At 37.2% G+C, this 24,132-nt stretch overlaps 1 protein-coding gene across 3 annotated transcripts in view; it reads left to right on the top strand.

The window, feature by feature from the left end:
• Positions 1-24,132, top strand: part of PDHX (pyruvate dehydrogenase complex component X) — an 87,175-nt gene that overhangs the window by 12,798 nt on the left and 50,245 nt on the right. For all 3 annotated transcript variants that reach the window (XR_010322445.1, XM_064288305.1, XM_003412281.4), the window contains exons 2-3: positions 7,007-7,087; positions 20,164-20,264. Coding sequence is in view for 2 of the 3 variants with exons in the window: in XM_064288305.1 (XP_064144375.1) it covers positions 7,007-7,087; positions 20,164-20,264 (182 nt within the window). In the remaining variant the exon portion in view is untranslated. The remainder of the gene's footprint in view (positions 1-7,006; positions 7,088-20,163; positions 20,265-24,132) is intronic.

Here is a 24,132-nt window from a genome sequence, read left to right as displayed (position 1 = left end):
TTTGGACATGTTGTCAGAAGGGATCAGTCCCTGGAGAAGGACATCATGCTTGGCAGAGTACAGGGTCAGCGGAAAAGAAGAAGACCCTCAACAAGGTGGATTGACACAGTGGCTGCAACAATGAGCTGGAACATAACAACAATTGTCAGGATGGCTCAGAACAAGCAGTGTTTTGGTCTGTTGTGCATAGGGTTGCTGTGAGTCGGAACCGACTCGACAGCACCTAACAACAACAAACAATCTTTGACTGAGGGGTGAACCTTAGGAGTAACTTTATTACTGAGCTGTAAGGGCGCCTGGGGGCCATACTCGGGTGTCGCCAGTTTCTGTCAAACCAGTAAGTTTGGTCTTTTTGTGTGTGTGTGAGTTAGAATTTTTTTCTAAATTTTTCTCCAGTTCTGTCTGGGACCCTCGGTTGTGATCTCCTTTAGAGCAGTTGGTAGTGGTAGCCGGGCACCATCTAGTTGTGCAGGACTCAGTCTGGTGGAGGCTGTGGTTTAAAGTAGGGGTTTTTGTCTGTTTTTATTTGCTTCAATATCTCCAACTTCTAAAAGAATGCCTAAATAGTACCCAGTATGTGCCGAATAAATATTTGTTGAATAAGTGAACAAACTGGTTTTGTCTTTAGTCTTTCTCCTCCTCCATTCCATTCTGTCTTGTGCCCTGAAGTGATTATATCAGAAATGCAAATGATGCCACTTCCAGGCTTCCATCTCTCTCCACCAATAAATAGATGAAGGTTAGACTTTTAGAAAGATCTAGACTTAGAAGGATCTGGTCCCTAGGTGCCCTTCAGTCCGTCAGGTCAGATGGTCGAAGTGAGTAAAGGAGAATAGGTAACACATTCATGGATATGTTTATTTTTTACTTATGATCTTAAGACTCATTATTTTAGCTTTTCTGCAAGGTTTATAGTTGTGACCACTTCAAAGGATTTGTGACTTGACTTTTGAAAATTACAGACTTGTGAATGTTAGCTATATATGTGCAACTGTTAACAAGTTCAGTTTTTATTGTGGTTATTTCTTTTACCAAAAACCAACCCAAACCTATTGCCATCAAGTTGATCCTGACTCATAGCAACCCTGTAGGACAGAGTAGAATTGCCCCACAGGATTTCTAGGGCTTTAAATTTTTACGGAAACAGACTGCCATATCTTTCTCTGGTGGAGTGGTTGGTGGTTTGAACCGCTGACCTTTTGGTTAGCAGCTGAGTACTTAACCACTGCAGCACATCATGGCTTTCTGTTGTACGGTACAGTGAATTGCTTTAATATGGCCCTTCTAGCTGTGGTTGTGTGACTCAGACAAAATGATTGGGTGGGAGTATGCAAATAAGGTTCTTGTGGCCCAGGAAGGGAATTGGACAATTTTGCTAATGCAAATAAGGTGCATGGAACCCCTACACGGTGTATGGAACTCTTACAGGGTATTGGTCAGTTTTGTCATCCCCCTAGACTTAAAAAGGGAGCCAGTCCCAGAGGTGAAGGGGGAACCTCACTACCACGAAGAAGAATGGAAATGAAGCACATCCTTTGGACCCAGGATCCCTTTGCTGAGAAACCTAGACCCAGGAGACAGAGCTGTAATACCAGAGACAGCGCAAGATGGCGAGAAGTAGTAGCAAGCGCAGCAGAATCCAGCAGCAGAGGAACGGCAGCAGCAGAACCGAGAGACAGGCGCAAGACGGTGCAGTGGGCTTCTTAGCCCATGGAGTGAGAGAGCTGAGTGTGTTCTGGCAGGAGGCTTCCTGGTGCAGCGAGGTGCCTCTGGGCTGAAAAAAGAGCTGTAACCTTTGCTTAAGCAGAGCAGAGGCCTGAGCTGAGAGGAGCCTGTCCTCAGGGCCAAGAGAGTGGCCCGCCTACAGATATAGCCAAGAAGCAGTAGTCCTGATCGAATTACTGCATTCTGAATTGTAACCTGTTACTTCTGTAATAAACGTCATAATCATAAGTATGGTCTGTGAGTTCTTTGTGGCCATTGCAACAAATTTCCAAACCCAGCAGAGAAGTAGAGTGCCATAGGAGGGAGGGCTGGTAAAAAGGAGCTTTGCGTATGCACGTGTAAAACTTGCATTAGCTGCCTTTATTCAAAGCTGCAGCATTATCCTTCTGTGCCCTGGTGTTGATTTTTAAATCCCTCACCCCAGTGCCGTCAAGTCGATTCTGATTCATAGCAGCCCTATAGCACAGAGTAGAACTACCCCATAGAGTTTCCAAGGAGCGCCTGGTGGATTTGAACTGCCAACGCTTTGGTTAGCAGCCGTAGCACTAAACCACTATGCCACCAGGGTTTCCGATTTTTAAATTACCTGTGCCTAATTCTAGAAACCCTGGTAACATAGTGGTTAAGAGCTACGGCTCCTAACCAAAAGGTCAGCAGTTCGAATCCACCAGGTACTCCTTGGAAACTCTATGGGGCAGTTCTACTCTGCCCTGTAGGGTCACTAAGAGACAGAATCCACTCGATGGCAATGGGTTTGGGTTTTTTTTTTTTTTTTTCTCGTGCCTCATTCTGCTTTATTTCATCCAGCCTGCAGGTGGCAGAATTGTTTTATTTGAACAGCAATTTTAAAGGTTCAATTTTGTTTGAGTTCTCGCATTGGAGAAATAGATGACTAAACGAGCCACATGTCTCCCTATTAGAGAAGAAGTAAATTAACGTTAGGGATGGACCCACTAAAAAAGTGCCGGCTAATTTACATTTTCATTTGGTCTGTCCTCATTTCATGATTTTTGTGTGCTTGGATTATGGTTGTATAAATGGACTAGAGCCCGAAGCTCAAGCTGTACCATATGTAAACTGCTGAAATCCTTAATTACTTCAGTTAGAGTAATGAAGCTTAGATTAGCTTTATAGTAACCGCGATGCAATTTGTTCTGCATTTGTATTTTGAGTTTGCTTGTATTAATTTTTTTTTAACCCAGAGACCTTTTAAAATTCATATATAGATCATCAGTTTAAAGCTTTGGTATAATTGATTTTGCTGAATTAGCGGTGTTTTGTTCCTAATAGAAGAAATACTTTAGGAAACGAGAAATTAGGTTTGTGTATCATATTTGGAGTTGAAGGCAGAATTATGCTGTAGAAAAGTGGGAAGAGCAAATTTGAAAATATGCAGGAATTGCTTAGAGAAGCTGCTGTAAAATTCAGTGTTTGTCATATTGTTTGTACGCCCAATATGGCAGGTAAAGCAGCAATACACTAAGCAAAAAAAAATTTTTTAACTCTTTATGTTATTCTGTCGAGAGATAAAAAGGTTAACACAGCTCTTACCTGGCGATGTATGTGTGAGGTTGCTCTGAGGCGGAATTGACTCCGTGGCAACTGATACTGGAATGACTTGTAAGACTATACTTTTAAAAACAGTACGTTTAAATACAGTCCACCTGAAATATACCTCTTGGCCTCCTTAAAAATTTTTAAATGTGTTTTAGCTGCTGTAGAACGGCAAACTTTACAGCTAGTTAGATATAACTCGTTAGCTTTATAAAATGGAACAGAACAGTTAAAATGACTATTTTGTGCCCTAGTAGATTCCAACCCATAGCAACCCTGTAGCAACTCTATAAGACGGTGTAGAATTGCTTCATGGAGTTTCCTAGGCTGTAATCTTCACAGGAGCAGATTGCCGAATCTTTTCTCACAGGGACCTGCTGGTGGCTTCTAACCGCAGACTTTACAGTTAGCAGCTCAGCTCTTAACCATTGCACTGCCAGGACTCCTAAAAGGTTTAAATTCTAACTAAATTTTGAGTCATTTTTTGAGGACTTGTATGACCATGACCAATAGGGGAAACCACATCTCCCTTATTTTTGCCATAGTTATGCCCAGTCAATCTTAGTAGGAAATATAATTGGTTTACATAGCAAACCTTTCTCATTTTGACAGGAGAAGGGTAGAATGAACTGCTATACGGAATGAAGTGGGAAGCTATATTTAATTTTTAGTGAAATGAAATAATATTAGGTGTAGGTTAAAATTCCGGGGAGTCTAGAAAGGCCCACACTATCTCAATAGGGTTGACAGCAGTCATAAAGGACAGATAGTAATAACTTATATGCAGCTTGTCACTCAAAGCTGATATTATGATTTATAGTTACTTTCCCATTGGAAAAATACATTTGGAAAAGAAGTATATGGTGTGCTAATCAAAAGAGGATATATAAAAGTGAAATACGTACTGTTATTAATAAATTAATGCTTATGTTTTGAAATGATTTTCTAGCATGAGTGTTTGAGGATAGACTGGTTAGATTAATCAGAGAATACATTCCTATTTTACTCTCCATAATAAACCAGTGTAATCAATCAGGGGATAGTACCAAATAATGGAGATTTCCAAAATGCCTTTCTTTGTTTTTTGTTGCCCTCATTTCAGAGTGAGGATAATGATCTATTACGGAATTTTTATATTTTATGATCATTATTCGGAGAGGCAATTTCAATTCATCCATGAAGGGTGGCTGTATGAGGAATGATTATGTTCTTTTTATTCTTAAAATATGAAAATTTTTGAGGTTTTCGATGTGATAGTTTAGGAAATAATAATAAATGTAAAGGTTTCTCAATATAGCCCTTAGTGTCAGGAATAATGGAAACTGAAGGTCTCTTAGGTGAGAGATTATAATAGGAGATAGAATCATAAATAAGAATTTTGTTATGGCAGCTAGAACCAGGGTATAGAAATATCGAAGAGAGATTTTGCTCTCAGAGAATTGACTTAGTGTTTGTCATAAATTCGAATCTGGATGTAGAATCACTAAAGTCCATTTATTTTGTTTCTTGGAAGTGGAACTCTGATATATAAATTTAATTCATATGTGATTCTGAATTACCCTACCTCATAATGGCAGGCTTAAATATTTTAATAGAAGCAATGTGTTGGGACTTTTTTTTTTTTAAGCTATACTTTACAAGATGAGGTTGACCATTTATTATGGTGCTATTAGAAGGTAGTTGGTTTTTATTGCCTCTTTTTAAAGCCCCATTTATCACTATAAGCTTGAAAAAATTAAATGCAGAGGCTTAGGTGATTATACTTTTTTAGGTAAATATTTTTATTCGTTTTCTTCATCAAGGCATGTAAAAAAATGAAAAAGGCCTTCTGTAGTTGGGCTTCCCAATAAAAAAAAAAAAAAACAACCCCATATTAGACCTTGGACTTTTTGTTGAGGAGGAGCTTGTGTCTGCAAAGCCGACACACCTCAGTTGCTGCCTCACATCCATTGGGGCCTGATGGTGGGGCCAGAGAGATGGGCCTGCAGACCTGCCTTTGAAAGGCAGGCGCATTTATGCCTAGCACACAGAAGAGCTGAGAAGAAATCCAAGTTCCCTACAAGTAAACTCATTGCTGTGAGTTGATTCCTACTCATAGCAACCCTATAGGACAGAGTAGAACTGCCCCGTAGGGTTTTCTTAAAAGGAGGAAAGGGCTGAGACAGGTATATATGCTTGGTTCCTTTTCCTAGTCCTTTAGAGAAGAGTGAATAAAAACTGGAGAGAGGACAGAGCTTCCTTCTAAATATTTCAGAAGTGCCTATCTTGTGAAGCCATAGGAATTCTCTATTTGAAATTACAGTAAAATTAGTTCAGTTTCCGAAAGGAAATATTTAATCTCATTCAACATTAGTGTTAAATCCCCTTGCTGTTAACTCTAAAACATCAGTGGAGGGAAAAAGAAGCCCCATTCTGTCCTGTTCCACGTTTGAAATATGTTAGATAGGCTACAGTGTTTTTGCTTTTTGGGGTCTGGAGGGTTTAAAATCTGAGGAGGAAAGGATAGATTCTATAGAATGCTTCAAGGGATGTAATTTGTTACCATGACTACTGCCAAGAGCTTGAACATTCCTTTACTACTTTATTAGTATAGATTTTGTTCTAAACAGTAATCTAAAAGCTGTGTGCTCTTTGAGTATGGTTCTGGATAGTGACTGACTGTTGGGAAACACATCTAGATATCCATAGAAAAAAGTAGTTACACTTAATTGAGAAGTCACTTTTGTTTGTATCTACTTTTAGGATCTAGTTGAATGTGGTATGGAACATAGTCTGGAATTAATGTAACCACTTATCTTCTCTTGCCTGACCATCCTTGACAGGACAAACTTTTCTTTTCACACTTACTAGGAAGAATTTTTAACTCTTGAATAGTATAATATTAGAGGAAAATAAAAATGCAGTAGATTTCTTCAAATCTTGCATTAGTTTTCTAGTGCTGCCGTAATAGAAATAGCACAAGTGGGTGGCTTTAACAGATATTTTCTCACAGTTTAGGAGGCTAGAAGTCTGAATTCAGGGTGCTAGCTCTAGAACACTTTCTGTGGGCTCTGGAGGAAGGTCCTTGTCTCTTCAGCTTCTGGTTCTTAGTTCGTTGGAATCTCCATGAGTCTTACTCTATTTCTGCTCAGCTCCCGTGTGTAATCTCTTCTATATCTCAAAAGAGATTCACTCAAAATACACCCTGTACTAATCCTGCCTCATTAACATAACAAAGACAACCCATTGCCAAATGGAATTATAACACAGGCATAGAGGTTAGGATTTACAACACATATTTTTGGGGAACATAGTTCAATCCATAACAAGCCTAATTTTGATTATTCTATTGTAGGTCATCAAAGCCCTGGTTTTGTTGCCCTCTTACCTCTTGATCATTTTACGTGTAAATATTTTTTTACAGTGGTAAAAGAGGAAGATGATGAAATATAAATCATCCCATTTTTTCCTTTAATCTCGTAAGCAACTGGCTTGAAAATACATTTAGAGTACTGGAGAACTATGAAAAAAGAGTTGAAAGTATTCCAAAGGAGAATTTTATTTAAAAAAAAAAAACTTAAAGATTTTTATATTTTCATACTATTAACTGGACACTTAGTTTGACTAGTTGGGAGTCTGTTAGACTTTGGAATATTTTCATTCTCAATCATATAGAAAGATTTTGACTTTCATTGGTGCCTCCTGAGGTAGTGGCTTTGTGACTAATTTTTTGTTTTTTCCGTTTCAGCTGATCCTATTCAGATACTAATGCCATCACTGTCTCCTACAATGGAGGAAGGGAACATCGTGAAATGGCTGAAAAAGGAAGGTGAGCCAAGCACGGTACTAATGCCTTGTTTGCTTCGTTATTTGATCATTTTGATTATTTTTTTCTGATTGAATGCATTAGAATTGATTAGAAAAAATATACGACATGAATGTGTTCCTCTGCCAGCTAATGTCAGTTTGTTTAAATAAAATTTTCCTGTGGTAATGTAGCAAATGCTTTGTGGGTTCAGCCTATACCTTTTCATGAACAGAGAATGGTAAGTATTTCCAGACTTGGGTACAGGTTTTAGTCCTTGTACTTAGCATTTAATTTCAACATCATAAGTCTGACAGTCCCCTGAAGCTAGGCAAGATGACTATAAATTTTACTGTAAAGAATAAGTAAGTAAGAACAACCAGAAAAACCCTCAAAAAGAAAAGCAGTGGAGAGGGGTTGTAGCCCTACTAGATTTTAAAACATATTAAAATTATGCCTCTAAAATTAAAACTGTGATATCGGTGCTTAAAAAGACTAATGGAACTAAATAGAAAAATGAGGAAATAAGCCCAGTTGCACATGGAAATGTAGTATATAATAAAGGAAGACAATATTAGATTTTCTTTGTACTATGCCGAGAATAATTACAAACGAATCAGACATTTAATGTAAAAAAAGGAAATCTTCCAAGTACTAGGAAGATGAAGCATTCACTGGACAATTTTTCTGAACCTGCAAGTAAACATGCTAACTGTAACTCACAATTCAGGTATGATAAGGGAAATAGTAATAAGTTTAATGATAAAAATAATAACTTTGGTAAGGCTGAAAACATGGTAAATAAAATTTTACAAAGGTGACAAATTGTTAAAGGATACTTACAATTTATATCACAAACAAAGGGTTAAAATCCCTAAAAATAGAGAGTAAGAAGACTATCAGTCATCTCCATAGAAAAATGGGCAGGATACATGAACAGATGGTTCACAAAAAAAAGAATTGCCAGTGGCCCTTTAAACATATGAAAAGATACTAACCTTTCTACTACTAATAGGAAATATGCAAAGTAACACTCAGGAGCCCTGATGGCACAAAAGTTAAGTGCTTGGCTGATAACTTACCCAGCGGCTCCTCTGTAGAAAGACTTGGCAGTCTGTTTCTATAAAAATTACAGCCGTGAAAACCCTATGGGTTCTGTTCTGCTTTGTCATATGGGGTCAGTATGAGTCGAAAATCAACTGCACATCAGCTAGCAACAACAAACTAACACTATACTGAGATAGCATTTCTCACTAAGCACTTTGACAGAAATTAAAGTTTGACAAGCTATTCTGTTGATGGGGTTGTGGTGAGAAACAGGCTTTCTCATACACTGCTGGAGGAAATGCAAACTGGTGTAAACCCTAGGGAAGAGAATTGGATGATATCTAGAAAAGTTATAAACCCAAAAAAAAAAACAATATAATTGGGAAAAGGTATTTACAATTTGTATCACAAAGGCTTAAAATCCCTAAAAATGGAGAGTAAGAAGACTGTCAGTTGTCTTCATAGAAAAATGGGCAAAATACATGAATAGTTGATTCACAGAAAAAGAATCACCAGTGGCCCTTTAAACAAAGTGTAGATAATATCTGTATTTACCCTTTGGCGCAGGAGTTCTACTTCTAGGGATCCGTCTCAGTGTTACACTGTAAAAATAAAGACAGACACACTCACAAAGCTATTTATCACAGTGCTGTTTATAATAGCAGAAGGTGGATGCCACCCAAATGTTGATCAGGATTGGTTGAATCTATATCCACAACTGTAAAAAGTAATGAAGAATATCCCTTTACACTGCTGTGGAATGATCCTCAGTCAAAAAGCCTTTTCTATTAGCTATGAGGTCTTCTTTGCATCTGTCTTGATATCTTTATTAATATATGGTCACTTTTATTTAAAACAATGAGTTTAGACCGCCAAACAAGAAAGAAGTCAGGGTGCTTCAGCTGTAGAGACATTGAACCAAGTGTTAAAAGACAAAGGAGCAAGTTGAGACTGAAAGACATATTCTGGGGAGTGGGGGACTTAAGTGATTGCAGAGACAATTTAAACAGCCCACTTTGCCTACTCACACTTGAAAAGCTAACTCTGAATATTTCTAGTCAATATGACTAAGCAGATGGGGTAAGACTTCAAAGTCAATGTGACCATCTAAGCAGATGGGGTAAGACTTCAAAGTCAGTATGCCTATCTGGATATAATACTATAAAACAAATCTTCTAAATGTGAAATTAAGGTTAACACAAGAAAGGGGAATCACCAGTGTCGGCAACAGAGAAGGGAATTGAGAGTGGTGAATGGGAGTTGAAGTCCTATGCTCTCTGAGAGTTGCTGACATGGGGGTGGATTTGGGGGAGTAGGAGCTAGTGGAGGAAGGGATATCAGAAATTAGGTTCAGGTTTGGATGTGATACAGTTTGTGATGCTTATTAGACATTCCAGGGAAGGTGGGCAGTAGGTAATTGGCTGTATAAGTCCTCAGGAGTGAAGTCTGACTTGGAGAGAGAAATTGGAGAGTCGTCTGCAAGGGAATGGAATTCAATGCTGTGAGATAACCAGCAAGCTTATTCGTTTGACTTGGGATTTATATGGAAACAGAATGATCTCTCTCTTGAATATTTGTTCTCACGAACCTATCCGCGTGAGACTTGGGGGTCCAGATTTATAGTGCTCGCATTGTCTGGTCCAGGACTGATAATCCCCTCTGCGTTACCCGGCAGGAGCCAGTGGTGTAGAATGACACAGCCTCTAATCCAAGCCACACAGGAGTCTCAGATAAAGCTCCACTTACCAAGAGTTCACAACCTCAGATTAAATAATGCACACGAAATAATCTTCTAGGCACCAGAGTGAGCAAGTATAACAAGCAGCAGGACTAGACCTCCAGGAGCTTCAATTAACTGCAGTTACCAGATACATAAAAATGTATATCTGTAAAGATTAAATATGTAAGAAAACAAATTGACATAAGAGAACAGACTGTCCAGAAGTCCAGGCAGATTTGAAAAATGACAAGTAGAACTATAATGAAAAATATTGTCTCTAAAATTGAAAAACAACTCAAGGATGGGTTAAAGTGCAATTAGATATGACTGAACAAAAAATTGGTGAACTGAAGATCAATCTGAAGAAATTGCTTGAATGCAGTACAGAGAGAAAAAACAGTGGAAAATATGAAGGAGAAGTTAAAAGACATGAAGGATAAAATGAGAGTCATCCGTAATTCAGTAGGAGGAGTTCCAGAAAGAGAAAGAGGGAATAAGAAAGAGGTAGCATTCATAGAAAAAAAAATGGCAAAGAATTTTCTGTAGTTTAGCAAAGACGTGTCGTATAAATGAAAGTCCAGTGCTTCATCGGCAAGAACTTTGAGCAGGTGGGTGTTTCTGCATGGCTGCTGTCATCTTTTAAAGTAATTATCAGTACCTAAGAACGTTTCACTTTTATAAATAATGTAATCAGTTGGAATCTATCTTAAGGCTTCTTTTCCCTGATGACTTATAGAGCTTTTGGCTATTTCCACATTCAGCATGACCAGGTGTTGGTGTCATTAAATAATGATTCAGACACAACAGCCTTTAAGGGATTATTATAAAAAGATTAAATTTCTTCATATTTTGAGACCTGATAGGAAAGTGGATAAGAGGATTCTTTGAGCCCCATTTATCTCTCAGACTTTCTGCTCACTGGCAATCTGGTAAATTATTCACACTCGTTACAGTGTGGACAGCATGATAAAAAACCAGAAGACATATCGTCTCATCATTCTTTTCCTTTTTCATTGCCGATTACAGCGTGCTATTATCATATAGAGCCGGCCAAGATGTACTTTAAGCCCCCACAAAATATTTCTCTCAGGTTGCTCTTAAAGTTCCCTGTTCTGCCAACTGAGGAGAAAAGTTTGTTTACGAATACGCTATAAATAATTGAGCACAATCTCAATCCTTGGTTCTCAGTAATTCACTAGCTTCTTGCTTTTTAAATCTCATCACCTTTGTTAACATAGGAACTCATTTTTACTTGATTTAATTATGATCTTTTTGAGTGTAATTTGATTTTTTTCATTAACGTGTGTACTGTACATGTGGATTTGACTGTATGTCTGGTGCTTGATACATTTATGATAACTTGGTTCACTTGTTTTGTATTAAGACCAAATTTATATTTTGACAGACAATACTTTTTATATACCCTTTTCTATTAGCTATGAGGTCTTTTTTGCATCTATCTTGATATCTTTATTAATATATGGTCACTTTTATTTAAAACAATGAGTGTAGACCTCAAAGATTAAGAGGATTGAAAGTTTTTCGTGAAGAAAAAGATCGTACTCATTTATGAATCCAGTGTATTTTTTTTAAGCAAAGACTAAATAATCTTATAACCTTCAGTGGGCAGCAGTTTGATCTAACAAGCCTTTTTGGAAGATCTTATAGGTTTTTTGGAAATCTGAGATTTTATAATTTACATCTACTTTTGCTAGTGGTGTGTGTGTTTTAATTCAGATAAAAAACCAAGGCGATAGGGGTACAGTGAAAAGAACTTTGGCCTGGGAATCACGGTTTGTCCTTTGGGCTTCCGACTCTCCCATCAAGTATCTGGGAGGGAGTTGACGTAGATAAAATGTCATATACATCCTGGCCTTAGAAATTGATAACTCAGTTTCTTTTTCTTTCTTTCTTTCTTTTTTTATTTTAAGTCATGGAAGCATTCAATAAGATATCCTATAAATTATTTCTATCTTCACTAATTTAATGTACCTTAGAAAAGGAGTTTCGTAATGAGTGTTAGAATACTTCATTTCAATCTGAGGATTAAGTAAAAATATGCATTATAAACAGAACACATTTAGAAAGTGTTAAATAACACCGACAATTTCAAAATCTCTCGATAACATGAGTTATGCTGTAATTCCACATCTTTAATACAGATTTGCTATTTTGAGGAAAAAAGTGTGCTTTAGATATTTTTACTTTAATTAAAGTGGGTATAGTTCACTTTTCATTAAGTGAAAGGTCAAATCTACTGAACAAAATAACAAAAAGGAAAAAAATATATATTCTTGTACCCACTTTTTTGAGAGAGTATTTGAGGGCATGAAAAACATTGTTTTCCTTCTTGAGATATTTAAGCACTGTGGAGCAAAACGGGGCTGAGCCAATTAGGTACAGTACTTAGCCACATAGTGCCTGGAACATACATAGTCAAGTGCTTAAGCAGTGACCCTTGTTGATGCTGCCATTGGTATTATCCCTCAGATACTGTCATTTCTTGTGAGCATTCCTTTTGTCGTTTGACTGGGAATTTTTAATATTTCAAATAGTTTTGTGCAAGTTTTAGGATATATCTAACTAATGCTATTGTATAAAATTCAGAAGTAAAACTGTTTTGAAAGAGTTTTATCTATGCCACTAGGTGCCACTAGAGAGTTATATGGCTCTACACTTTGCATGGACAATGCTTTTTTTTTTCTATTATTTCTGGGAATTTGTGCACATTTATGGTACTAAAATGAAAAAAATATTTTTGAAAAGTACATTTCATAAACAGCTTCATTGTTTTCCTGCAGTGTGCTCCCATTTTAACAACTTTATGGTGGTGTAATTTACATAACCATGTAATTTACCCATTTTAATTGTACAATTCAGTGCTTTTTAGTAACTGTATAGAATTCTGAAACCATCAGCACAATCCAGTTTTAGAGCACTTCCATTCCCCCTAAAAGATTCTTGGTGCTTGATCATGGTGAATCCTTCTCCCCATCCTAACCGTAAACAACTCTGATCTGCTTTCTGTCTGTAAAAACTTACTTTTTCTGGACATTTTATATAAATAGAATCATACAATAGGTGGTCTTTTGTGACTGACTTCTTTCATTTAGCATGCTTTTTGAGTTCATCCATGTTGTACGATGTATCGGCAGTTCATACCTTTTATTGTAGAATAGTATCCTATCATTTTACGTCTTTGCGTTTATTGTTAATATTTGTATTATACAAGAATTTTAGAATTTGTGAATGGACCTACAGATTACAGTGCTGTTCAATAGGACTTTCTGGAATGATGGACATGCTCTGTCTGAGCCGTCTAGTGTAGCCACTAGCTGCCTGTGGTTGTTGAGTACTTGATTTGGACAATGCAGCAAAATGTAAGAAGTCAGACTATAAAAGAGAGGTAACATTGCCCAACAGTCTTCTCTTTCTCAAACTACTATTTGGTCCTCAACCTTCAGGGCAAGACCTTGAGTGACTAAGGAGCCAGGGTACTGCAGGTCTTGGGCTATTCATTGGTATCATCCTTTTCTTTTTGTGTGGTGAAGTGAAAAGTGTTGCGAAACGCTAAGGATCCCTCCTCTGTATTCCCACCATATTGGCATTGCCTGTTTGTTTGTATTCTTTTTCCATTGGACTAGAACATTTTGGAAGCAGGTCTGTCTTTTCTAATTTTATTGTTATTTTTTACCATCATGCCTTGCACAGTAGTATTCACATAGGGGCAGCTAGTACGTATTTGTTTAAAAAACAACCATTTTCATCTCTAATCATTGTTTCCAGTGTGGTTCAACATAGTACTATTGAGAAGTTCTTTCTTATATGTTCATGTACATCTGACTGACTTGGTCTTACAGATAAAAACTATCATCCCCCACCCCCCACCAGACATCTTTTAAATAAAGACTTTTATTCTTAAATTTTAGGGAGTCCTGGTGGTGCAACAGTTAGATGCTTGGCTGCTAACCAAAAGATTGATGGTTTGAACTTACCCAGTGGCTTCGCAGGAAAAAGACCTGACAATCTGCTTCCGTAAAGATTACAACCTAAAAAACTATGGGGCAGTTCTACTCTGTCACGTGAGTCAGAATTGACTTGCCGCCACTTAATAATAACAACATTCTTAATTTTTATCAGAACAAAATTGTTCTGTAAAAGCCACAGGATATCCTTTAGTTAATAAAATAAACATCATCGTTAATTGTGTTTAAACAAGACTATACTTCATGCCTCAAATTTAAAACGGGAAAGAGAAGCCTCTATATGCTCTAGCCCTCAGCCCTGGCAGCTGCCCTGCCAAAGAAAGGATCAGGACAATGATGCTGGCTTCAGTGCTGGGGAGTGGCCCCTGGGCGGGCCACTGCTCTGGCCCATCCTGGGGCCCACACTCTCGCTCCGGGCTCACTCTTCCTCGGCCACTGACAAGTACCATGAAGAGATGGTGCAGGAACACTTCAAGGCTGCCATCTCGTTCTGTAACCAGTCAGCTGTCAACGTGGCAACCAAGAAGCCATCTGTCACCTCACACCATCCATGATGCTCTATTCTAGCTGCTCAGTCCTCTCCACTAGACTATAACTCATCACAGGTAGAGCCATATCTTACTGTTGTGTTTATATCTAATGCTTAGTTCAGTGCCTTAATGTTTGTTGAATGAATGATCTGTTTGAAAAGACAGAATATGGAATAGGGAACTAGAATATTAATCTTGATTTTTTTTTTAATTGTGTTTTTGGTGAAAGTTTACAGCACAAATTAGTTTCTTGTTCAAAAATTTATACACAAATTATTTTGTGACATTGGCTGCATTAATCTTGATTCTTAATGGTTGTTAGTAACATACCTAATGTTTTATCTTTGTTTTTATCTAAAGGTGTTGTGAAGTGTTAACCTAAGATTTCCAGTCTGTGACACTTTATTATATGGCTACATGTTCAGAACCTTCCTGGGAGACAGATTAAGTAACTCGATCAGATTTGCTAGTTAAGTATCACAGCTTAGAATCAAACCCATGTCTGATTTGGAAGAGGTTCTTTGTGACTACTCTGCCCTCTAACATTTCTAAATTATAGTACTAAATTGTTTTAAATTATAGTGCTAAATATGTTGATCAAGGCTTATATTTAGTATATTTGGAATCTTCATGGCTCATTTTTCAGTCTCAAAGTTTTCTCTTGGCATTTACATTGTGTTGGAGTATTGATAGATAGAACCTTGGTTTTGTGATAAATTAGGAGTAATGTACCCTTATAGGAGCCCTGGTGGTGCATTGGTTAAGAACTACGGTGAGCTATAGCTACTAACCAAAAAGGTTGGCAGTTTGAATACACCAGCTGCTCCTTGGAAACCCTGTAGGGGCAGTTCTGCTCTGTCCTGTAGGGTCACAATTGATTCAACAGCAATGTTTTTTGTTTGTTTGTTTTTGTACTCTTATATAAATACTGGAAACCCTCGTGGCGTAGTGGTTAGGTACTGTAGCTGCTAACCAAAAGGTCGGCAGTTCGAATCTACCAGGTGCTCCTTGGAAGCTCTATGGGGCAATTCTACTCTATCCTATAGGGTCTCTGAGTTGGAATTGACTTGATGGTGATGGGTTTGGTTTTTGGTTTTTGTTTTTAATATATAAATACTATGTGTTAAACTTTGCTAAGTTCCTTGGTAAAGTTAACCACACAGCAATAGATAGATCGTTCTTAATTTTTCTATTTTCTTCCCTCAAGCGCCCCTCCACCCTCCCCGCGCCCCAAGTTTTTATTCCTCTGTCTCTCCCTTGTTCTTGGCATTCTCATGTAACTAAAATATGTGTCTGTGTTATATTAATACATGTAGAGAGAGGTTTTTTGTTGTTGTTTTTGTTTTTAAGGAAAAAGGCTACTCGTCTCTTAAATATGAGAAGCATGCTGCAAAGCAAATGTTAGAACCAAAAGAAATATAAAAGAAAAAAATATATAGCTTGATCTATGCTTATGAGGAAATGAGGATTTGGAAAATTATTTTAATTTTTTTCTAAAATGTTTTAATCTAAAACTCATTGTGTGTGAGGAATTCGCTTGAGTTCTGGGAATTGAGGATGGGATATAAAGCGCTTAAGATGTGTCCTGTCATGAAAAATCTCACAGCCCAGTAAATAGAGGAAAACCCAATAAAGTAACGCACAGCAGCAACATAAAATTTTATAATGCAGTTTGTGATTCATTCCAAATTAATTGCAGCTACTATAGGAATTCAGGAATAGGAACGAAATCATCAAGTTGAATTACTCAGAGAAAGCTATATGACTGAAGTAGAATTTGTTCTTGGTTTTTAAAGAGTGGTTCGTATTTGAATATGGGAGAGCGCAAATGAGAAAACATCATTTTACTGTACTTTCCTATGGCCAGAGTTTACTTTCTAGCCTAAGAAATACTTCCTTGCTAGGTTGCCTGCTTCAATTGTCTCTCCCATAGTTAGAGCAGAAACATACGTGTTTTTTGTTTTTTCCCTTTTGAAATATAATTTCCTTTAACCACTAAAATATCTGTCATATAAAGAAGTATATAAGATTATATAATCTGGAACTGTAGCTTTCTATAGTACATACCATACAATCATGATTGGTCTGGTTGCTGCTTTACTCACCAGCCCAATCACTTCTCTCCTGTATAACCTGCCGGGTCTTTCAAAGTTTCACGTTCTCTCCTGCCTCCGGGACTGTGGGCATGTTGTTTCCTCTGCCTGGATCAGTGCTGGCTTAGTTGATTGTCTCCTCCTCATTATCTTTTCAGGCTCAGTTTAGGTACCTTTTTTCTAGGAAATCTTCTCTCACTTTACAAATAATTAGATGCCCCTCCTGAGTGTTCCCTGACTTAAACCTTTATACCATGAAACCTGTGAAAGCCAGAACTCGACAGGACTGCCTTATTTTTCTGGGTCTTGTGAGTTTTCCAGCTTTCACGGGGTACAGTCTTACCACTTTTCTATCGTTCATTTACTGGAAAATATTTGTGTTTTCCTTCTCTGGCAGGTTTCTGCCTTATATATGTTCTGGCTCTTACAGGTTTTAGTATACATTGTCATTTCTAATTTACTGGTCTCTAGACTTTTTTTTTTTTTTTTTTTTAGACATGAAGCAACCTCTGGAGGTCAGAAAGCTTACCTTGTCTATTTTTGTTTGTTTGATTGCTTTTTCACTGCTGTATCCCCAGTGCTCCAGTGTAGTTTTCAATAAATATTCATCGAACAGGGAAATCTCTTTGCGGTTAGACCAGTCACCTTTTAGGTAGGTGTTCAGTATCTCCTGATAAGTTTTTTACTTCATTAAAATAGCTTATATTGCAGTTCTGAACTGTTTTAACTGAGGATATCATGTAACCATCTGTTTGAACATCTTGGTATATAGAACAAAGTCATTTCTGCACAGTGAACCATCAAAGCATATTTGTTAACTTAGTTTTCTAGATTTTTCTTCATGCCTTCCTATTGAACGCTCTTATGAATATTGCTATCCTGGCTATTTTTGGTGTATGTGAAAGGGATGTATGTTTTTATGTTATGTATTTTCCTAGCCTCTTACTTTGAAATTTTTCTGTTTTTGTTTTAGACCTGTCTCTTTTAAGCAGCATTTACCTAGATTTTGCTTTTTCGTATTCATTTTGATAATCTCAGCTTTTAATAGGTGATTTCAGTCCATTTATATTTATTGCGTTTACTCACATATTTCTACTTCTTTGTGTTTGCGGTTTTTATTTTTTTTCCTTTGCTTTTTTCTTTTCATGTACTTGCTTTCAGTTGGATGCTTTTTCTTATTTTCTGTTTTTCCTCTGCTCTTTTGAATGCTGTAAATTGTTTCTTTTGTGTATACCTTTGAATTTTTAGGGTATGTGTTTAACTAAATTTTATTAATACAGTTTTGACTTCTTCAGTTTTTTCCTCCTAACTGTACCAAAACTCTTAGCATGCTTTAGCACCACCTGAATGTTCCCTTATTGATTTGTTTTTTATAGTTTTAGTTTTATACTTTTTTAAACTCTCGAAAATTACCTTTTTGATGGTCAGCCATTAACATTTTATCGGTTTCTTGGTTACTGGTTTTTTTTCTTGTTTCTGCTGTGTTTCCTCTGTGTCCACTTTTTGTCTTGAGGAACTGTATCTTACAATAGCTTATTTAGTGATCGTCAATAGATGGTAAATTTCCTTGGTCTTTATATGTCTATAAAATGCTTTTGCCTCATTCTTGAATGATGGTTTGGCTGCAAATAAAATTCTAGAGAGCTGTTTTTCCTCAGCTCTTTGAAGATACTGCGTCATTGTCTTCTGACCTCTATTGCAGCTACTGTGAAGTATGCTCTCAGTCTGTCATTTCACTGAGGTTATCTGTTTTTTTTTTCTGATGGCTTTTAAGATTATGTTTTTATTGTTGATTTTCTGCAGTTACTCTATAGTGTGTGTGATGTGGATTCCTATTTTTACAGTTTAATACTCTTTCAATTTATTTTTTATTGAGGTGTATAACTCAGTGAATTTTTACATACCCATATACTCATGTTACCATTATATCAAGAACATTTCTAACAAACCACAAGATCCCTTATGGCCTAACCTAGACTCCCAAGGGTACCCACTATTCTGAACTTGTTCTGAACTCTTTCATTTTGAGGGGGTTGTGTGTGTGTGCACACGTGCGTCCCCTTGCAAGGAACAGCTGGTGGATTTGAACTTCCATCCTTTTAGTGAGCAGCTTGAGCTCTTAACCACTGCACCACTGGGGCCCCATATATATATGTATGTGTGCGTATGTATGTATATATACAAGCACATATATATACACATACACGTGTATCTTCAGTTGTGGAAAATTCTTAGTAATTTTTTCTTCGTGTATTGCTTCTCCACCATTCCCTTCAGTCTCTTCCATTGGTATTCCACTGGCCAGACTTTGCAGCTTCAATCTGTGTCTCTTAGCTGCTCTTTCTTATTTTTCATCTTTTTTTTTTTTGCCTATGTTATATTCTAGGGGGTTCCTAAGTGCTTTTACTTTACTAATTTACTCTTACACTATGTTCAGTCTAGAATACACCTCACTGATTATTTCTGTTTCAGTGACTGTATTGTTTATTTCCAAGGTTTCTATTTTTTTTTTCTTTTCTTTTCCACCTGGTCTTATTTTTGTTACATTTCTGTACATTGTTTTTTTTTTTTTAATTCCTTGTTCTCATAATGGGCCTTTTTCTTTCTTTTATTTCTTTGAGTGTCCTCAAGATTCTTACTTTAAAATCTTTGGCAGATTGCATTAAATGAATTACATCTGGAATACATTTCTGTTCCAATTTTTTATTTTGTGGCTTGCTTTCTTAGCATTAGATTTCTTCGTTTTGGAATTTTGTTTTACAAAAGGTTTTTGAATGGAAGGTTTTTGATGTTTCATTGTCTTCCCTCTTACCCCATACCCTGCTCTCCCGTTCTCCCACTCCTCAATCTAGGGATTTGCTAGGGATATTGGCAGATCCGGTCATGGAGCCAGAGGGTGGCTTGGCTCTGTTCCTGATATCGATGTAGTGTCATAGACCTGCAGTTTCCGAATTGAAGCCACAGCCCTATTTAACAGGTTTTGATTGCCCATTTTATTATCTTCTTAATAAAAGATAGAGATACCCTGACCCAGCCCTAACTTTAAGTAGTGAATCTGATTTGAGTGCCCTGTCTCCAGCAGGCCACTTCTAGTCCCCTTTACTCCAGATGAACTCCCTCCCCCCAACCTGCTTCTAGACCCAGAGACCAGCAAGTCTGTAGCTTCAGGTCCTGCCCAACATTTTTAGGTTCCCATATTGTTTCTGTTGTACAGAAGTATTTATTTGACCTCAGCTATTTCTTTTTTATTTTCTTTTTTTATGCTTTATTCATTAATACTGTGTGTGTAGTGCCAACAGAGTTTCTGAACTCACCCTACCATGTTAACCCAAAAGTGCTATTAATTTTAAAGCTCTTCTCTACCTGGAATAGTAACCAAAGTATGATTAAATGTGGGCTCTGAAATTGATTTGTTCTGAGGGGGATACACATTTATTGCTATCATCTCTAAAATGTGATTTTACTTTTAATATTTGTTCAATAATCTTTGTGATAGCATTTTTTTTCTCATAACAAATACAATTTATGTCCATTGTGGAGCTGGGAAATAAACCAAGCATATACATATACACACATACAAACACACACATTTGTAATTCCACAGCCCAGAAAATAAATAGCCACTGAACATTTTGGTACTTATTATTCACGTTTTATACACACATACCCCCTATGTTAATATTCATATTTTTAAAACTGAAACAAACCCAGTCTTGTTTTGTAGGTGAAGCTGTGAGTGCTGGAGATGCTTTATGTGAAATTGAAACTGACAAAGCTGTGGTAACCTTAGATGCAGGTGATGATGGCATCTTGGCCAAAATAGTGGTAAGTTTTTATTTTGATCATTTTCAGTAGGATGCAGATTTCTTAAACGTAACATTCCTTGAAATAAAGTCTCTTTATTTATAGTGTTATGTTATCTACTATTTAATACATTTTTAATTCAAATGTTCAAAATGTTCTAGCATTAAGGTCTAGAGCCCCAGCATTCGGCTGCTAAGCAAAAGGTCAGCAGTTGGAATGTACCAGCCGTTCTTTGGAAACCCTATGGGGCAGTTCTGTGCCGTCCGATAGGGTCACTATGAGTTGGAATCCACTTGATGGCAACAGGTTTGTTTTTTTTGTTGTTTGTTTTAATGTTAATGCCTAATAATAGTCAATGATGATCAAACAGTATAAAACCATTTCAACTATGACATTGATAATCAGTGTTTTGGGTTTCCTAGTGGAGAATGAGAAGCATTCTGGCCTGAGGATGAGAGAAAGCTATTTGAGGTGGAATCTAAAGACAAAGAAGGCAATAGATTAATGCTTACAGCTAGAAATTTCCAAGTTTGTAGTTGGTAAAATCAAAAAGAAGGAGCGTTTTACTGCTGTCACGTAAAAACAAGAAATCCTATCTTCATGGAGCCGCAGGACTCCCAGGACTGGAAGTGTGAAAAGTGATCATCCATTCAGCTCTTGTCCCCAGGCAAAACAGTTTTTCAGATTTCCTATGAAGATTGTTGTCTGTAGGCTTCATAGCCACAATCAGTGCCTTGGTTCAGTACTTACTCATCCTTATAGTTTGGACATTTCTTCTAATTATTTAAAATATATATTTGTATAAAAAGATATGTGTATATAATATTTCATTTATTTGAGTTGATCATCTTATCTTTAGATAGAATATTTTCTGTTCCATGAGGTTTTTTTTAACGGAAAATATATTTGTGGATCTAGGAAGACCAAAGTAATTTCCTTTTCTATCAGAATTTTAATGTCGTGGTGGTGTACCATCGAGTTGATTCCAACTCATAGTGACCCTATAGGACAGACTAGAACTGCCCCATGGGGTTTTCTAGGCTGTAATCTTTACGAGAACAGATCTCTAGGCCTTTTCTCCCACGGAGCTGCTAGATGGATACCAATCACTCATGTTTTGGCTGTTAGCTAAATGCTTAACCACTGCGCCACCAGGGTTCCTCCAAAATTTTAATGTTTACAGTAGTTTTGAATACTCTTCTCTGGGAAATCTTTGCTTTATAACTAACTAAAAATATGAAGCTACAATTTGTGTACTGTAATGGTATTACTAGGAGTAGAAGTTAGTACAGCCCTTCAACCAAAGTGTCTAGCAATGTGATTACCTAAATAACAATAAAATGTGGAATATCATATAGCCATTAAAAATGTTTCTAGAAAAAAATGTGATTTTTTTATTATATGTTAATAAAAGTTCAGAAATTTTAGAAAAAATACTTTTTGAATTAGATATGTACGATAATTACAATCATTCATGTAGACCTTTAAGGAAAAATGTATATACAGAAAATACTAGAAGAAGGTATTATAAAAACATTAAGTGTCTTTGCAGAGTGGAACTGAATCGTTCTACCTCACCTTTTGCTGTTTTCTGTATTTTTTAAATTTTCTATAATGTGTATACTATTTTTATAATGAAAAATTAGAGTTTATTTGAAAAGTAATTAAAATAAAATGCTTATAAAGCCCGACTTTTTAGAGCTGTCACTGGTGGAGCCAACCAGCATATTTATTTCTTCAAGAACATTTAACAGGTAGTGTGGTTGATGGCACAGTAGTTAAAGCACTAGGAGCTAACCAAAAAGTTGACAGTTTAAACCCATTAGCTGCTCCATGGGAGAAAGATACGTCAGCCTGTTTGCATAAAGATTAAACCTGTAGCCGTCCAGTCAATTCCGACTCATAGCAACCCTACAGAACAGAGTGGAACTGCCCCACAGGCAGTTCTTTACAACAGACTGGCACATCTTTCTCCTGCAGAGCAGCTGGTAGGTTTGTTCTGCCAACCTCTCAGTTAGCAGCTGAGTGCTTTAACCACTATGCTGCCAGGGCTCCTCTGTAAAGACTACAGCCTTGGAAACCCTCTGGGGCAGTTCTTCTCTGTCCTATAGGGTCGCTATGAGTCTGAATCGCCCTGATAGCAACAGGTTTTGTTTTTAGGGTGTAGCAACTAAGACTAGGCTCTGGAGTCTAACTGCTGCCTAAAGCTAATAAAGCATATATAGCTAATAAGCTCTGACACTTAATAGCTATGTGATAATGGCAAGTTCCTTAAATTCTCTCTGCTTTTTTTCTTCGTAATTAAAGGTAGAGATAATAATAATACATGTGTCATTGAGCAGTAGGAGAGATTGACTGAGAATACATATATCCTCATTACAAGACCTGCCATGGTCAATAAATGTTGTACTGCCATTATTATTACAATTATTGTTTACTCAGCTCTTGGTGACCATTGGACCCCATGTCAGTCTGTATATTTGTCTAATAATTTGTATCATTTGTTTGTGGCTGGTCAGTGTTGTTGTTAGGTGCCGTCAGGTCTGTTCTGACTCATAGCGACCCTATGCACAACAGAACAAAACACTGCCCGGTCCTGCACCATCCTTAAAATTGTTGTTATGCTTGCACTCATTGTTGCAGCCGCTGTGTCAATCCGCCTCATTGAGGGTCTTCCTCTTTTCCACTGACCCTGTACTTTGCCAAGCATGATGTCCTTCTCCAGGGACTGATCCCTCCTGACAACATGTCCAAATATGTAAGACGCAGTCTTGCCATCCTTGCTTCTGAGGAGCATTCTGGTTGTACTTCTTCTAAGACAGATTTGTTCGTTCTTTTGGCAGTCCATGGGATATTCAATACTCTTCACCAACACCATAACTCAAAGGCATCAATTCTTCTTTGGTCTCCCTTATTCATTGTCCAGCTTTCACATGCATATGATGCAACTGAAAATACATGGCTTGGATCAGGCGCACCTTAGTCTTCAAGGTGACATCTTTACTCTTCAACACATTAAAGAGGCCCTTTGCAGCAGATTTACCCAATGCAATGCGTCTTTTGATTTCTTGACTGCTGCTTCCATGGCTGTTGATTGTGGATCCAAGTAAAATGAAATCCTTGACAACTTCAATCTTTTCTCCGTTTATCATGATATTACTCATTGGTCCAGTTGTGAGGATTTTTGTTTTCTTTATGTTGAGGTGTAATCCATACTGAAGGCTGTGGTCTTTGATCTTCATTAGTAAGTACTTCAAGTCCTTTTCACTTTCAGCAAGCAAGGTTGTGTCATCTGTATAACGCAGGTTGTTAATGAGTCTTCCTCCAATCCTGATGCCCCATTCTTCTTCATATAGTCCAGCTTCTCATATTACTTGCTCAGCATACAGATTGAATGGGTATGGTGAAAGAATACAACCCTGAAACACACCTTTCCTGACTTTAAACCCATCAGTATCCCCTTGTTCTGTCCGAATAACTGCCTCTTGATCTATGTAAAGGTTCCTCATGAGCACAATTAAGTATTCTGGAATTCCCATTCTTCTCAATGTTATCCATAATTTGTTATGATCCACATAGTCGAATGCCTTTGCATAGTCAGTAAAACACAGGTAAACATCTTTCTGGTGTTCTCTCCTTTCAGCCAGGATCCATCTGACATCAGCAATGATATCTCTGGTTCCACGTCCTCTTCTGAAACCAGCCTGAATTTCTGGCAGTTCCCTGTCAATATACTGCTGCAGCCACTTTTGAATGATCTTCAGCAAAATTTTGCTTGCGTGTGATGTTAATGATACTGTTCCAAGTATCCTTTTTTGTGCCTGTATAGTTTGATTTGTACAGATAGTTGCATATCCATTAGTAGTCCCTTAGTTGGTATGTTTTGAAT

Source organism: Loxodonta africana, chromosome 7 (assembly GCF_030014295.1).
Source record: "Loxodonta africana isolate mLoxAfr1 chromosome 7, mLoxAfr1.hap2, whole genome shotgun sequence".
Classification (NCBI taxonomy): Eukaryota; Metazoa; Chordata; class Mammalia; order Proboscidea; family Elephantidae; genus Loxodonta; species Loxodonta africana.
Note: the sequence above shows the minus strand (reverse complement) of the source record. Positions and strands in the feature narration are given on the sequence as shown.